The sequence below is a fragment of the Mobula hypostoma genome, chromosome 16 (assembly GCF_963921235.1).
Source record: "Mobula hypostoma chromosome 16, sMobHyp1.1, whole genome shotgun sequence".
Taxonomy (NCBI): domain Eukaryota; kingdom Metazoa; phylum Chordata; class Chondrichthyes; order Myliobatiformes; family Myliobatidae; genus Mobula; species Mobula hypostoma.
The window spans coordinates 43,783,145-43,798,668 of record NC_086112.1 but is presented as its reverse complement, the minus strand read 5'-3'; the positions used below and the strand labels follow the sequence as shown (position 1 = coordinate 43,798,668).

Here is a 15,524-nt window from a genome sequence, read left to right as displayed (position 1 = left end):
GAGAGAATAAAAAAAGGGGGAAAAATAAAAAATATATAAAAAAGCATATTAAATAAATAAATAAGTGATGGGGTGTGACGGAGAGGAGGGGCATTAACAGAAGTTAGAGAAGTCAGTATTCATGCCATCAGGTTGGAGGCTACCCAGACGGAATATAAGGTGTTGTTCCTCCAACCTGAGTGTGCCTTCATCTTGACAGTAGAGGAGGCCGTGGATAGATATATCAGAATGGGAATGGGATGTGGAATTAAAATGTGTGGCCACTGGGAGATCCTGCTTTCTCTGGTGGACAGAGCGTAGGTGTTCAGAGCGAAGGGTCCCGGCCTGAAACGACTGTACCTCTTCCTACAGATGCTGCCTGGCTTGCTGCGTTCACCAGCATTTTTTGTGTGTGTTTCTTGAATAGGTTAGGGTTAGGATTGTTTTCTCTGGAACACATGAGACTGAGGGTTGACCTGAGGTTTATAAAATTATGAGGTGTAGAGATAGTTGCAGTCCTTTGCCCAGAGAAGTGAATCTCAAATAAGAGGGCATAGGCTTGGGTTATAGGTGTATGGATGAGCAGCTGGAGGAGATGATCATGACATTTGGACAGGTATGTGGATAGGAAAGGTTTAGAAGGATATGAGTCAAATGTAGGCAAATGGAATTAGAATCAGGTTTATTTATCACTGGCATATGTTGTGAAATTTGTTAACTTAGCAGCAGTTCACAGCAGTTCAATGCAATACATAATACAGAAGAAAAAATAGTAAGTAAATCAATTACAGTATACGTATAATGAAATCGTACAAAAACAGAAATAATATATATTAAAAAAGTGAGGTAGTGTTCACGGGTTCAATATCCATTTAGGAATCGGATGGCAGAGGGGAAGAAGCTGCTCCTGAATCGCTGAATGTGTATCTTCAGGCTTCTGTACCTCCTAACCTGATGGTAACAGTGAGAAAAAGGCATTCCCTGGATGCTGGGGGTCCTTAATAATGGATGCTGCCTTTCTGAGACACTGCTCCTTGAAGATGTCCTGGGTACTTTATAGCCTAGTACCCAAGATGGAGCCGACTAAATTTACGACCCTCTGCAGCTTTTGGTCCTGTGCAATTGCCCCTGCCCCCTCCTCCCCATACCAGACAGTGATGCAGCCTGTCAGAATGTTCTCCATGTACATCTATAGGAGTTTTTGAGTGCTTATGTTGACATACCAAATCTCTTCAAGCTCCTAATGAAGGATAGATGCTGTCTTGCCTTCTTTGTAGCTGCATCAATATGTTGGGACTAGGTTAGGTCCTCAAAAATCTTGACCCCCAGGATCTTGAAACTTCTCACCCTCTCCACTTCTGATCCCTCTATGAGGATTGGTATGTGTTCCTTCGTCTTAACCTTCCTGAAGTCCACAGTCTTCTCTTTCGTCTTACTGATGTTGAGTACAAGGTTGTTGCTGCGACAGCACTCCACTAGTTGACATATCTCACTCCTGTACGCCCTCTCGTTTCCATCTGAGATTCTGCCATCAATAGTTGTATCATCAGCAAATTTATAGATGGGATTTCAGCTATGTCAAATACTACTCCATTCTGGTCAAGATAACTTGGGTTTATCTGCATGCTGTGTAACTCCATGAGTAAGTCGTTGAGCAGGCTTGTAATATGAGAATAAATAATGATTTGGCAGGAATATCTCTATATCTATTGATAGTCTAGTTGCAGAAATACTAAACAAATGTGCCTTGCTAAATCAATTTGATTTTTCAAACTAACACAATTATTTTCTGAACTCCTGCATATGAGCCATCAAGAAATTTGCTTGTTTCCTTATTCCGATTTGACCAAGACAAAGCAAGCAGCCATTGTTAATGTCTATTATTTATTGTTATGCAGCCCAAATATCTAGACATGGTAATATTGATATTGAATTATCCATTCCCTTCTGGAATATTGGCTTAAATAATGCATTCAGTAGTGGGTATTCATTTCACTGTGACATCGTCAACTTTTTCTATTACTGCTACAGTGAAACCCTGATCTTACGTGAATTCTGATATGACGTGATAAGTCATTGGACTTCATGTCCATGTCAATCCATACTCCCTCTTCTCTAGCCTTGTATCCCATTTGCCAATCAACTTCCCAGCTGTTGGCCTCATCCCTCCCCCTCCTGTCTTCTCCTATCATTTCAGATCTCTCCCTCCCCCTCCCACTTTCAAATCTCTTACTATCTCTTTTTTCCGTTAGTCCTGACAAAAGGTCTCGACTAGATACTACCTGGCTTACTGCGTTCCACCAGCATTTTGTGTGAGTTATTGGACCTTTTTCTTGTTCAAAATGGAAAGAACTGCTAGAAAAAGAAAATATTTTTCTGTGAAAGATGAGCTTCACGCACTTGACACGATCAAGACTAAAAGTCAAATTCGAGTTGCACGAGACCTCGTGATACCGGAATCAACACTTTGTGGCTGGAAATCTCACGAAGAAAAGTTGCGCGCGTCGCTTTGCGAAGTTGAAGAAGCAGGACTAAAAGCTAAGCGCCTGAAGACAGCCACAGATGTCAGCCTCGATGACTCCCTGTACAAGTGGTTTGTTCAAGCTCGCTCAGAAGACCTTCCAATTTCCGGTCCTATTCTCAAAGCTCAAGCCGAGAAGTTTGACAAGCAGATCAATGGAGAGCCCTCATAGTTCAAAGCCAGCAATGGATGGCTAGACCGGTATAAATGCTGTCACGGGATTTCTCAAGTGTTAGTGTCAGGAGAAATTCGCTCAGCTGACAGTGCCGACGACAAATGCCCAACATATGAGCACCTGACGGACGCCGAGATTGCCCATGATGTAACTATTGCACCGGCGGAGGCAAGTGTACCGGTTTTTGAGCCATAAGAAGATGATAATGAAGAGCCTCCACCCCCACCCCCAAAAGTGTCTGAAGCCATTGAACACCTCGAGGCTAGCCTCCATTGGCTGGAGACCCAGGAGGTGAACCACATAAAAACCCTCCAACTCAGAAGCATTCTAGATTTTGCTCGCAGCCAGCGACATGCTACGTTCAAGCAAGGAACACTCGATCACTTTTTTAAGAAATAAACTGTAAATGATGATTGCTAATATTCTTGAATGTTTTTATTTGTTGTTTTGTGTATTAAAAAGCTTTACTAAAAATTAATTTGTGTTTTAATTTCTACAGTAACAACAACCCTGATTTAACGTGACCCTGCTTTTTTCGCGATGACATTTTATGGACCCAAACGATTGCATTATTGTGGGGTTTCACTGTATTTCAATGAGTTTATCCTTTTACTTTGCTATGGTATGTAGAGCAAGTGACTCTGAGAAAAGGTCACCAATTTTAGTTCTGTAGTGTAATAGATTATGAAGTGGTCCCACATATTTGAAAATTCTCTTAATAAAAGGAAGGATGGTAAACAAAGACAATCCGGCTACTGGGGAACATTAAAACTCACATAAAATGAACTCTGTGAGTACTTGCTTTCCTTTAAATGGGTACGCTGTGTTTACATTGTCCATTTGTTGTTGCCCCAGAACTGAGGGTGTAGTTAAGTTTTAACCATATTGGCGGGTCTGGAGTCACTTGTAGACCAGACTAGTTGAGCACAGCAGATTGCTTTCTCTAATGACCTTCGTAAACTTGATGTTGTTTTGTGACAATGCAGTAGTTTCATGGCCAACGTCGTTGACACTGGTTTTAATACTAGATGAATTTGATTATTTCTCCATCTGCTATAGTGGAGCTGACTCTTTCTTGGAATTAAATCTCTTATTCTCCAGATGCTATGCCACTAAATTATCATTTTATTAAAATGTCCCTGATGATTATTGATTGACGTTTATTGAAATTGAATGATCTATTTATTGAAAACAGCCTAATTTTTCACACAAAGTAACTGTAATCCATGAATTTAACAGCCAAATACGAAGTTCCATCCCATAAAACTAGCTGCTCCTCTGAAGTTTGCACTAAAGCCCAATGTGCAAGTGAATGAAGTAAGTTTCTACTGAATGGCTGGTACACTTGGGGCCAGTGCCATAGAGCCCATGAGTATGCTAAGTTGAATGAATTTATTTCAGCCGTGGCTGTTGCTGTGGATCTATAATTAACACCTGAATATAAAGCCATTAAATTAGGAAAAGAAATTTGAGATTAAAGTACACATTTGGATCAACACACACAAAATGGTGGAGGAACTCAGCAGGCCAGGCAGCATCAAAGGAAAAGAGTAAACAGTCGACATTTCGGGCCGAGACCCTTCATCTCAGCCTGAAATGTTTATTCTTTTCCATAGATGCTGCCTGGTCTGTTGAGTCTCGGCCTGAAACGTCGACTGTGCCTCTTCCTATAGATGCTGCTTGGCCTGCTGCGTTCACCAGCAACTTTGATGTATGTTGCTTGAATTTCCAGCATCTGCAGAATTCCTGTTGTTTTTGTTTTTTTTTGTGCATGTTGCTTGGATTTCCAGCATCTGCAGATTTTCTTGTGTTTGTATACATTTGGATACTGGATGGTCAGAGGATTTGGTTCAGTTTAATATTGGCTTGCTATACTCACTCACTGTTAAGACTCATACAAGTCATAGACATAAGGAATGAGAAAAGCATTTCTGACAGAGACTGTGGCATAGAAGCTGAGGACCATTAAAATGTTTTCTTTAGAAAAAGAAAATGGGAGCTATAAAAGGCACGTAATATGGCAATGTTATGATAGTCATAGGGTATTTCAATAAGCAGGTGGATTGGGAAAGTCAGGTTGGTGCTGGATTCCAAGAGAAGGAGTTTGCCTATGAGATGGCTTTTTAGAGCAGCTTGTGGTTGAGCCCACCAGCGAAAAGGCATTTCTGGATTGGATGTTGTATGATGAACCAGATTTGATTAGTGAGTTTAAGGTAAAGGAACCATTGGGAGGCAGTGATCATAATATGATGCACATAATATCATGCTGCAGTTTGAGTGGGAGAAGCTAAAATCAGATTTATCTGCATTACAGTGGAGAAAAAGGGAACTATAGAGGTATGAGAGAAAGAGGAACTGGCCAAAGTTAATTGGAAGGGACACTAGCAGAAATGAAGGCGGAACAGCAATGTCTGGAGTTTCTGGGAGCAATTTAGAAGGCACAGGATAGATGCATCCCAAAGAAGAAGTATTCTAAAGGGAAGAAGAGGCAATTGTGGCTGACAAGGGTGGTCAAAGACAGCATAAAGCAAAAGAGAGGTCATATAATGTAGCAAAAATTAGAGGGAAGTTAGAGTATTAGGAAGCTTTTAAAACCACCTAAACAGCAATAAGGAGAGAAAAGAAGTTAATCAATAACATAAAAGAGGATAGCAAATGTTTTTTTCCGCTATATAAGGAATAAGAGAGGGCTGAGAGTAGATATCAGCCCAGTGGAAAATGACGCTGGAGAGATAGTAATGGGGGGAAAAGATATGGCAAGAAAACTTAGTAATTTCCCATCAATCCTCACTGTGGAAGACACCAACAATTGCCAGAAGTGACTGTAGTTGCTATTACTAAGGAGAAGGTGCTTGGGAAGCTGAAAGATAAATTACCTGGACCAGATAGACTACACCACAGGGTTTTGGAAGACGTAGCTGAAGAGATTGTGAAGGCATTAGTAGCAATCTTTCAGTAATCACTAGATTCTGTAATGGTTCAGAAGGACTGAAAAATTACAAATTTCATTCCACTCTATAAGAAAGGAGGAAGGCAGAAGACAGTATAGGCTAGTTAGCCTTTCTTCAGTGGTTGGAAGGATGTTAGAGTCCATTATTCAGAATAAGGCTTTGGGATACTTGGAGGCACGTGATAAAATCGGCCAAAGACAGTGTGGCTTCCTTCAGGGAAAATCTTGCCTGAGAATTAGTGTAGTAGTTAGTGCAATGCTATGACAGCTTGGGACGTCGGAGTTTGGAGTTCAGTCTTGCCATCCTCTGTAAGGAGTCTCAGTACGTTCTCCCCAGGGATTGCATGGGTTTTTCTCCAGTCCCCTGGATTCCTCTCTCAGTCCAAAGATGTGTTGGGTAGGTTAATTGGTCATTGTAAATTGTCACTTGATTAGATTAGGATTAAATCGGGGGTTGCTGAGCAGTGCAGCTCAGAGTGCCAGAAGGGTATATTTTGTACTGTATCACAATAATAAATAAATAGATCTGTTGGGATTATTTGAAGAAATAACAGACAGATTAGGCAAAGGAGAGTCAGTGGATGTTGCTTACATGGATTTTTTAGAAGGCCTTTGACAAGCTGTCACACATGAAGCTGTTCAAGAAGTTATTAGCCCATGCTAGGAAAAATACTAGCATGGATACAAGATTTGCTGACTGCCAGGAGGCTAAGTATGGAAAAAAGGCAGCCTTCTCTGGTTGGCTGCCAGTAACTATTGGTGTTCTGCAGTGTTGGGACTGCTTCTTTTCCCATTATACAGCACGTCAGTGATTTAGATGACAGAATTGATGGCATTGTGGACAAATTTGCAGATGACACGAAGACAGGTGGAGGGGCATGTAGTGTTGGGGAAGCAGTGAGTCTGCAGAAAAACTTGGATTGGGAGAACGAGCAAAGAAGTGGCAAGTGGAATATAGTGTAGGGATGTCTATAGTTATGCACTTAGGTAGAAGGAATAAAGGCATCGACTATTTTCTAAATGAGGGGAAAGTTCAGATATCAGAGATGCAAAGGGTCTTGGGAGTTCTTGTGCAGGATTCCCTAAAGGTTAATTTTCAGGTTGCGTTGGTGATAAGGAAGACAAATGCAATGTTAGCATTCATTTTGAATGCTGAAGCTTTATAAGGCATTGGTCAGACCACACTTCGAGTATTGTGAGCAGTTTTGGACTCCTTATCTAAGAAAAGATGTGCTGGCATTGGAGAGGGTCTAGATGGGGTTCATGAGAATGATTCTGGGAATGAAAAGGATAATGTATGAGGAGCATTTGATGGCTCTGGGCCTGTACTCACCGGAGTTTGGAAGAATGGGGGGGGGGGGGACTCATTGAAACCTATCAAATATTGAAAGGCCTATATAGAGAGGACGTGGAGAGGATGTTTCCTTTAGTGGCTGAGTCTCAAACCAGAGAGCACACTCAGAGTAGAGGAATGTCCCTTTAGCGCAGAGATGGCGAGGAATTTCCTTGTCCTGAAAGTAGTGAATCTGTTGAATCAGATGGCTGTGGAGGCTAAGACATTGGGTATATTTAAAACTAAGGTTGAGAGGCTCTTGATTAGTTAGAGTGTCAAAGGTTATGAGGAGAAGGCGGGAGAATGGAATTCAGAGAGATAATAAGTCAGCCATGATGGGGTGGTGGAGCAGACTGGATGGGCCAAATGGCCCAATTTTTTCCTACGTCTCATAGTCTAATGGCCTAAACTGATACAGGCAAGCTAGTAAATTGAGAATTGGGGATTGATGGTGCCAGCTATTATTAACTTCAAGTATTTATCAAAAGATGGATCCCAAATGCATTATTGTGACCCAGACAACTGTGTTACTTGGAATGGATAAATTTGGAATTCCGCTATGTAGTGGATCAAACAAACTACTGTACTTAGTTACATTATGTATTCTGACAAATGATGAGGTGCCACGAGGGACCTCCTCAAAGGTCTTGCTAAAGTCCATATTAGGCAACACCCTCTTTTTCTTAACCAGAACCTCAATAACTCTCATCAACCAGAATTTCTGACACGTGCCAGTATTGCCCTCTGCCCTAACAGGAACATGTAGGCTCTGAACTCCTGACAACACACTTATAAGGGCCTCCCACTTGGCATGCTTTCCCTACAAACAATCTTGCTCACCAATCATTGCAGAGTTCCACTTAATGGCTTCAAAATGTGCTCTGCTGCTGCTCTGGATCCTAACCTGTGAACCAGTCATATATTCTCCATAGTTATGGATGTAGAATTGGATATTTTTAAAGAATAGTTAGATGGATTGTGAAAAATCAGTGTTGGAGATGAGAATGCCCAGTTAAGTTAACAATTAGATTAGTTACAATTTTATGAAATGGTAGAGGAGGCATGAATGGCTGAGTGACAAACTCCTGTTATTAATCTGTATGTTCATATATACACAAAATTGCTATATCATATATACACAAAATTGCTATAAGCTCCACATGATTTGTTGTTCTGATTTACATTTTATGAATTATTTCCAGATTATTTGAAATGGCAAAGTAAAAAAGGAACTTCAGTCAAGATGAACAAAGTGAAAGTGTCAACAGAAAAAGGGTAAGTATATATAAGGAGGACACAAAGTAGAATTTTAAAGACATCTTATGTTGTGAGTTTAATTTGTGTTCTTGGTACAAATTATTAACACATCTGTAAAATGCACTTAAAACTACAAATGTAAAGGTTCTTTGGACATAACTCCTGGCAACAACCCAACAACCCCTTTTACCTGTTCCTGTATACAATCAAATCTCTATCTCAAGTCCATTTAATCAGGTTTGATTGTACAATTCAGAGACTTTGATCGTATAATTTGGCAACAAATGTGTTGAAAATATACAGTATATCATTTTCATTGGCAGTTATGAAATACCTTTTATATTTCAAATTTTTATTATGCTTTATGAAGAAGTGTTCCTGAGACTACTTATGATCTCCTCAAATAACTGACTGGATTAGTCAGGCCTGATTTTCTTTTCACTATTTGCTATGAAAGTGAAACTGAAGTTGGGTGGGAATAATGTGGGTGGGGGATGTGTGTGGTGGAAGAAATAATTGAAGTGAGCTGGATTGTATTGTGTAAATTGTAATCTTCTAATGCCACTTTGCCATTACATCAGACTCAGATGTTCATGAAGCTGAAATAAAGATTGTATATTTCAATGATTAGTTGTAGTCTTTCCGTTACAGATAGTAATTAAATAGATTTCTTAATAATACAAAATTAGAACCTCTTAAGGAAAGCAGGTCCATGTAAACATATCACAATATCCAGTGCACAGGCATGAAAGATAATCAAGGTTCTTGTGTAGTGCTGATCTTTAGTTCAATACATTACAAGTGGGGGGAAAAGTAGTGCTTCAATTTATCAAGTCAATGTTTGATATATATATAGTGGATTCTGGTTAATCAGGGCAACTACTTATTCAGCACAACTCTTAAGAACAAAACTAATCAAGAAAATATCTGCAATTCCTTTCATTTATTTGGGACACTAAGCCACTCAATTGGGACAGCAGCTGGTTGCCGAACAGGTTCTAACTAGCATCAGCTGCATGCACTTGTGTGGGCATTAGAACAAATAGCTTTTAAATAGCATCAGTTGCATGTGCTTCTGTAATGTTATCCATTGGAGCCAACAGACACTGATTCAAAAAGCAGTGATTTTTGATCATTTTGTTTTTTATTTTGACTTTATGCCGGAAGAAAATGAAGGCCGTCTATAATCTGCACTAGGTGTCTGTGTTGATTATGTTCATTTACAGTCAATCTGAAGAACACGGCAGTTTACACTGAATTAATTCCTCCATTGATAACTTGGGAACTAATACACAGTTTTATAGTACTGTAGTAGTTTTGGTGGTGTTCTAATCTGTTCTGTATTTCATTTAAATGCATAATTTATTACTCAGTTAAACAATTGTTTGTCTTTTTTTATATACCTTTTTATCTATTTCCATAAATCTTCAGCTAATTGGGACAGCTGCTTAATTGGGCCAAAATGTATTGGTCATGATGTGTCCCTGTTAACTGGAATCCACTGTAATGCCTTTAATTATGCTATTTTTGTATTTTTATACACCTTGCTACCATTATGGACCAAATCCTCTGGCTATTGACTTTTGTAGTTTTAGATAATAGAATACAGAGGAGTTCAGCATAGGAATAGGCTGTTTGGATGACAACATTGTGCCAAACTAATTAAATTTCGGAATGGCAGGCGGTGGCCAGTGGGGTACCGCAAGGTTCAGTGCTGGGACCGCAGCTGTTTACAATGTATATTAATGATTTAGATGAGGGAATTAAAAGTAACATTAGCAAATTTGCCGATGACACAAAGCTGGGTGGCAGTGTGAAATGTGAGGAGGATGTTATAAGAATGCAGGGTGACTTGGACAGGCTGGGTGAGTGGGCAGGTGCATGGCAGATGCAGTTTAATGTGGATAAATGTGAGGTTATCCACTTTGGTGGTAAGAATGGGAAGGCAGATTATTATCTAAATGGAGTCAAATTAGGAAAAGGGGAAGCACAACGAGATCTAGGTGTTCTTGTACATCAGTCCCTGAAAGCAAGCATGCAAGTACAGCAGGCAGTGAAGAAAGCTAATGACATGCTGGCCTTCATAACAAGGGGAATTGAGTATAAGAGCAAAGAGGTCCTTCTGCAGCTGTACAGGGTCCTGGTGAGACCGCACCTGGAGTACTGTGTGCAGTTTTGGTCTCCAAATTTGAGGAAGGACTTTCTTGCTATTGAGGGAGTGCAGCGTTGGTTCACAAGGTTAATTCCGGGGATGGCGGGACTGTCATATGTCGAAAGATTGGAGCAACTGGGCTTGTATACTCTGGAATTTAGAAGGCTTGGAGGGGATCTTATTGAAACATATAAGATTATTAAGGGATTGGACACGCTGGAGGCAGGAGGCATGTTCCTGCTGAGGGGTGAGTCCAGAACCAGAGGCCACAGTTTAAGAATAAGGGGTAGGCCACTTAGAATGGAGTTGGGGAAAAACTTTTTCACCCAGAGAGTGGTGGATATATAGAATGCTCTGCCCCAGAAGGCTGTGGAGGTCAAGTCTCTGGATGCTTTCAAGAAAGAGATGGATAGAGCTCTTAAAGATAGCAGAATCAAAGGTTATGGAGATAAGGCAGGAGCTGGATACAGATTGTGGATGATCAGCCATGATCACAGTGAATGGCGGTGCTGGCTCGAAGGGCCGAATGGCCTACTCCTGCGTCTATTGTTATTGTCTATAAATTAGTAATAAAATAGCCAACTAAACCAACCCTTCCTGCTTACACAATATCTGTAATCCTATTTCTGCTCATTTGTGTCCCTGTCCAAGAGCCTCTTGAATGCCTCAACTGCATTTACTTTCACCACCACTGCAGGCAGCACATTCTAGACACCTACCTACCCTTGGTCCACACATCTGTTTTGAATCTAACCCCTCACTATAAGTGCATGCTCTCTTGTATTAGACATTTCAAACCCGATATAAAGATACTGGCTATCTATGTATGTCCTTCATAATCTTACAAACCCCTATCAGATCTCCCCTTAGCCTCTACTGCTTCAAAGAAAAACAACCCAAGCTTGTCCATCATCTCCCTATAGCACATGTCCTCTAATCCTTGCAGCATCCTGCTCTCTCTCCATAACCACAACTATTTTATAATGGCACAACCAGACTGAATGTAATACACCAGGTGCAGTCTGACCTTAGATTTATAAAGCTGCAAATTAACTTCAACTCTTGAACTCATTTCCTTGACTAATAAAGGCAAGCATGCCATATACTCTGATTACCATCTTATCAGCCTTTGTGGCCACTTTCAGGAAGCTAAGAACTTCGACCCCAAGATCCCGCTGCATATCAACATTAACTATGTACTATCCTATGACATTTGATCTGCCAAAGCGCAACACTTCATTTTTGGCCAGGTTAAATTCCATCTGCCTTTTCATCACCCGTGTTTGCAACTGATCTATGTCCTGCTGTATCCTCTGCCTGTCTTATACGACACCACCAATATTCTATCATCTGCATACTTACTAACCCATCACGCTTTCAAGCAGGTCATTTATGTATATACATCACAGACAGCAGAGGTCCCAATATAGATGCCTGCCGAACACCACAAAACACAGACCTCCGGAGAAAATAGGTGCCATTGTCCACTACACTCTGTCTTCTACAGACAAGTCAATTCTGAAGCCAATTTGTCAATACATTGTGGATCCAATGCATCTTAATCTTCTGAATGAGCTTCCAATGAGTGACCTTGTCAATCAACTTACTAAAATCAACATCCACAGCTCTACCTTCATCAATCACCTGTTTTACCTTCCCAGAGAACTCAATCAAGTTAGTAAGATAAGAATCTGCCCTGCACAAAGCCATGCTGACTGTCCCCAATAAGGTCATGGTTTGGCAAATGCTCAATGGATGGCACGATAATCAGCAGTTGACATGACGCTTTACAATGCCAGTAATCAGGGTTCAAATCCTCCGTTGTCTGTAAAGAGCTTGTACATTCTCCCCATGATGCATGGGTTTTCTCTGGGTGTTCCAGTTTCCTCCCACATTCCAAAGACTTACAATATATGATTAGTAAGGGTTTGTAAGTTATAGGCATGCCATGTTGGCACTTTCTCAGTCATTGATGCAAATGACATATTTCACTGTATGTTTTGATGTAAATGAGACACATAAAGCTAATCTTTAAATCCTATCCCTAAGGATCTTTTCCAATAACCTCCCTACCGCTGGTGTGAGACTCACCGGTCTACTCTTTCCAGGATTATCCCTATTTCCCTTTTTGAAGAATGGAACAATATTAGCTACTTGTCAGTCCTCAGGAGCTCAGCTGTGGCCAGAGAAGACACAAAGACATTGGTCAAAGCCCCAGCACTCTCATCTCTTGCCTCTCTGAATAACCTGTGGTATATTCCATTAAGCCCTAAGGACTTCCATAGCTTAATGTTCTTTAAGAGACTCAACACTATCTCCTTCTTTATCTCAAAATGTCCTGTACTGATTTCCCTAGGTTCCTACCTCCTTCTTTATCTCAAAATATCCTGTACTGATCTCCTTATCCTCCATGCTCTTCTCTTTAGTAAATACTGATACAAACTACTTGTTTAGGACCTCATCGACACGCTCTGCCTCCAAGCACATATTCCCTTCTTCAGTGATTTAAAGATTTGTTACACATGCATTGAAACACAGTGAAATGTATCATTTGCACCAGTGACCAACACAGTTTGAGGATATGCTGGGAGTTGACTGTAGCTGTCACCATGTTTCCAGCATTGACGTAGCAAGCCCAAAACTTACTAATCTTGACATGTATATCTTTGGAATGTGGGAAGAAACTGGAGTATCTGGAAGGAACGTACATTGTCTTGAGGAACTTTATTCTTGAGTGATTCTACCCATTCCCTCAGTTATCTAGTTGTTCCTGATGTATGCATAGAAAGCCTTGGGATTTTCTTTGATCATACTTGCCAAGGACTTTTCATGGCCCCTTCTGGCTTTCTTTTGTTCCCTTCTTGAGGTCTTTACTGGCTTCTTGATAATCCTCAAGATTTCTTTATAATCTTTTGCAGTTATTCAGTGACATCCTTGGTTCTCTTGCACCAGAGGGGCAACATGCAATCAGGGAGTCAATTCTTCAGCCACAAACAATGTTGTCCATCCTCTTCCCTACTGCATCCCCTACCATTGCTTCTATCACTCCTATCCCATGTGTCTAAGGTATTTTTTTTTATGGTTCCAACTTGGACAATACTTCCCTGTGGAGCCATCAACCTAATGGTATTCCAACAATGAAGTTATTGATGGTGAATGAGATTTTCTCAGGTAACTGTACTTCAATTCATGTCTGCTGCTTCCACTATGATGGTTATCCATTCTCTCTCTGCTTGTACACTCTGTTGTGACATCATAAGGGACAATATTGATTGGAGACCAATTTCAATGATGAATGGGATCGTGGGAGGAGATGAGCTGGATCATCCATTCATCGTTTCTGGATAAAGCTGCCAATGCTACAGCCTTCTCTTTTGACACCTATGTGCTGGCGTTTTCTATTATCAAGGGCAAAACTGTTCTTGCAGCTTGCCCTTCCTTATTCTAGCTCTTTCTTTATTCACCATAATACATAAGTGAATTTGGCTGGATTGCAGTTTGTTCTCTTATCAGAGTAACCACGAGAAATTCATTTTTTTCATGTTACTGTGAATCCAGTAGATATTTCCTATAACTTTTTTCTTACAAACTACTTTGAGTTAAATTGTTTGGAGGAGTGGGTGAATGAGAAAAGTATTATTTATAGAGTGCATGGGTACAAGTCCAATATAAAACTAAGTGCTGAAAATTCTGGTTTGTTTTTGGATTTCAAATATCTGAAGGTTTTAAATTTTCCAATTAAAAATTTCAATAAATTCAATTTATTTGGAACAGCTTTTTAGCCACTTGAGACATGTTGGATGTTCTGTATGAACAGAGAGGGTACAGAGAAGGAAAAGATATCTGGGTTATTAGTGTTACTTGATCTGGTAAACTCCTTAACATTTAATTTTATGGTCTAATTGAATAGTGCAAGCCTCCAAAAGGTTCTCCTAATTAGGATGTCATCATTCAAAACTCAGATTGTGCTTTTTGTAATGGATGTTCAAGGACCATTTCATTTAAAATAGGGATTAAATTTAGGGAAAATTCATTGATTTTATTATTGTAAATGTGTAACCCTAAGCAATAGTGTGAAGGTGTTTTGTGATGTAGTTTGTCTTTGTGATGTCATTACAATGGAGATAAAAAAAATAATTTTCTGTTGGTCTTATTTTTCCACAGAAGTATGATAGATGAATTATCCTTGTTTGGTTATTTGAGGAATACTCTTGGTAGATGGAGGACAACAGGACAGGACATGATGAGATGTACAGTAAAATTTGCAGATAATTTCATAATTTTTTAGCATGGAAATCTTACAGTTCAGAATTATTCAATGGCTATCATGGTGGAAAGAAGCCAAGGCTCTTAAAATTGTACATAATTTCTGCTACTAGAAACAGATGGTATACCTCTTAAACACCATCTACATATGGCAGCTGAAAAATGCAGAGTTTCCAAATTATAAACCTTTTTAGTAGTTCCTTGGGAATTGCTCATGTGAATTTTAATCTTTTAATCATTTTAAATTACCTTTTAAAATATGGAGTGCAAAACTAAGACTGTTAAAAATGGCCTATACTAAAAGTCTATAATCCCTGTTTTAATGAATTATTTGTGTCTTGCTCTCAGGAATTCTCGTATCCATAGTCTGTTAGCCCAGCTGGAGAAGCTTACTTCAGAAGGGTCATTGCAGGATGTGGAGAATGGCCGTTATGTTACTTCCAAACTTCTGCATCTGGCTCAGACTCAAGGTAATATTGTAAGATTATTAAAATTCATAATCTTTAAATAGAGTACAGTTTATTAAGAAGTAGTGCCTTTCTCTGGTAAAAAGCAACGAAATTTGTATATGTACAATAACTACCCACCTCGGTGTCTGTATTGAAAATGAACAGTCATTGTTCTCTGTCACATAGACACAGAATCAAGGCCTATTAATTAGGTAGCTTGGAGATTTTAAAGTAGCTAATTTTACATATTATTGGATGTTAATATTCAACACACTTTTAATTTACTTTTTAACAAATATCGTGTCATCGAATGACACCTTTTCCAGTGAACTCAGTAAGTCCAAAGAGAGTGGGGCAAAGAAGACACCGGTAACTTTGAAGGGAGCATAGAAAACATAGCAGGATGAGTTTCAAGGTAGCGCAGGAACTGGGACCTCAGTCT

At 39.8% G+C, this 15,524-nt stretch overlaps 1 protein-coding gene across 7 annotated transcripts in view; it reads left to right on the top strand.

The window, feature by feature from the left end:
* The window catches only part of agtpbp1 (ATP/GTP binding carboxypeptidase 1), a 265,211-nt gene that overhangs the window by 50,493 nt on the left and 199,194 nt on the right, over positions 1 to 15,524 (top strand). For all 7 annotated transcript variants that reach the window (XM_063068825.1, XM_063068822.1, XM_063068824.1 and 4 more), the window contains 2 exons: positions 8,161 to 8,233; positions 14,982 to 15,103. In XM_063068825.1, the coding sequence (XP_062924895.1) occupies positions 8,202 to 8,233; positions 14,982 to 15,103 (154 nt within the window). In that variant the 5' untranslated portion in view covers positions 8,161 to 8,201. The remainder of the gene's footprint in view (positions 1 to 8,160; positions 8,234 to 14,981; positions 15,104 to 15,524) is intronic.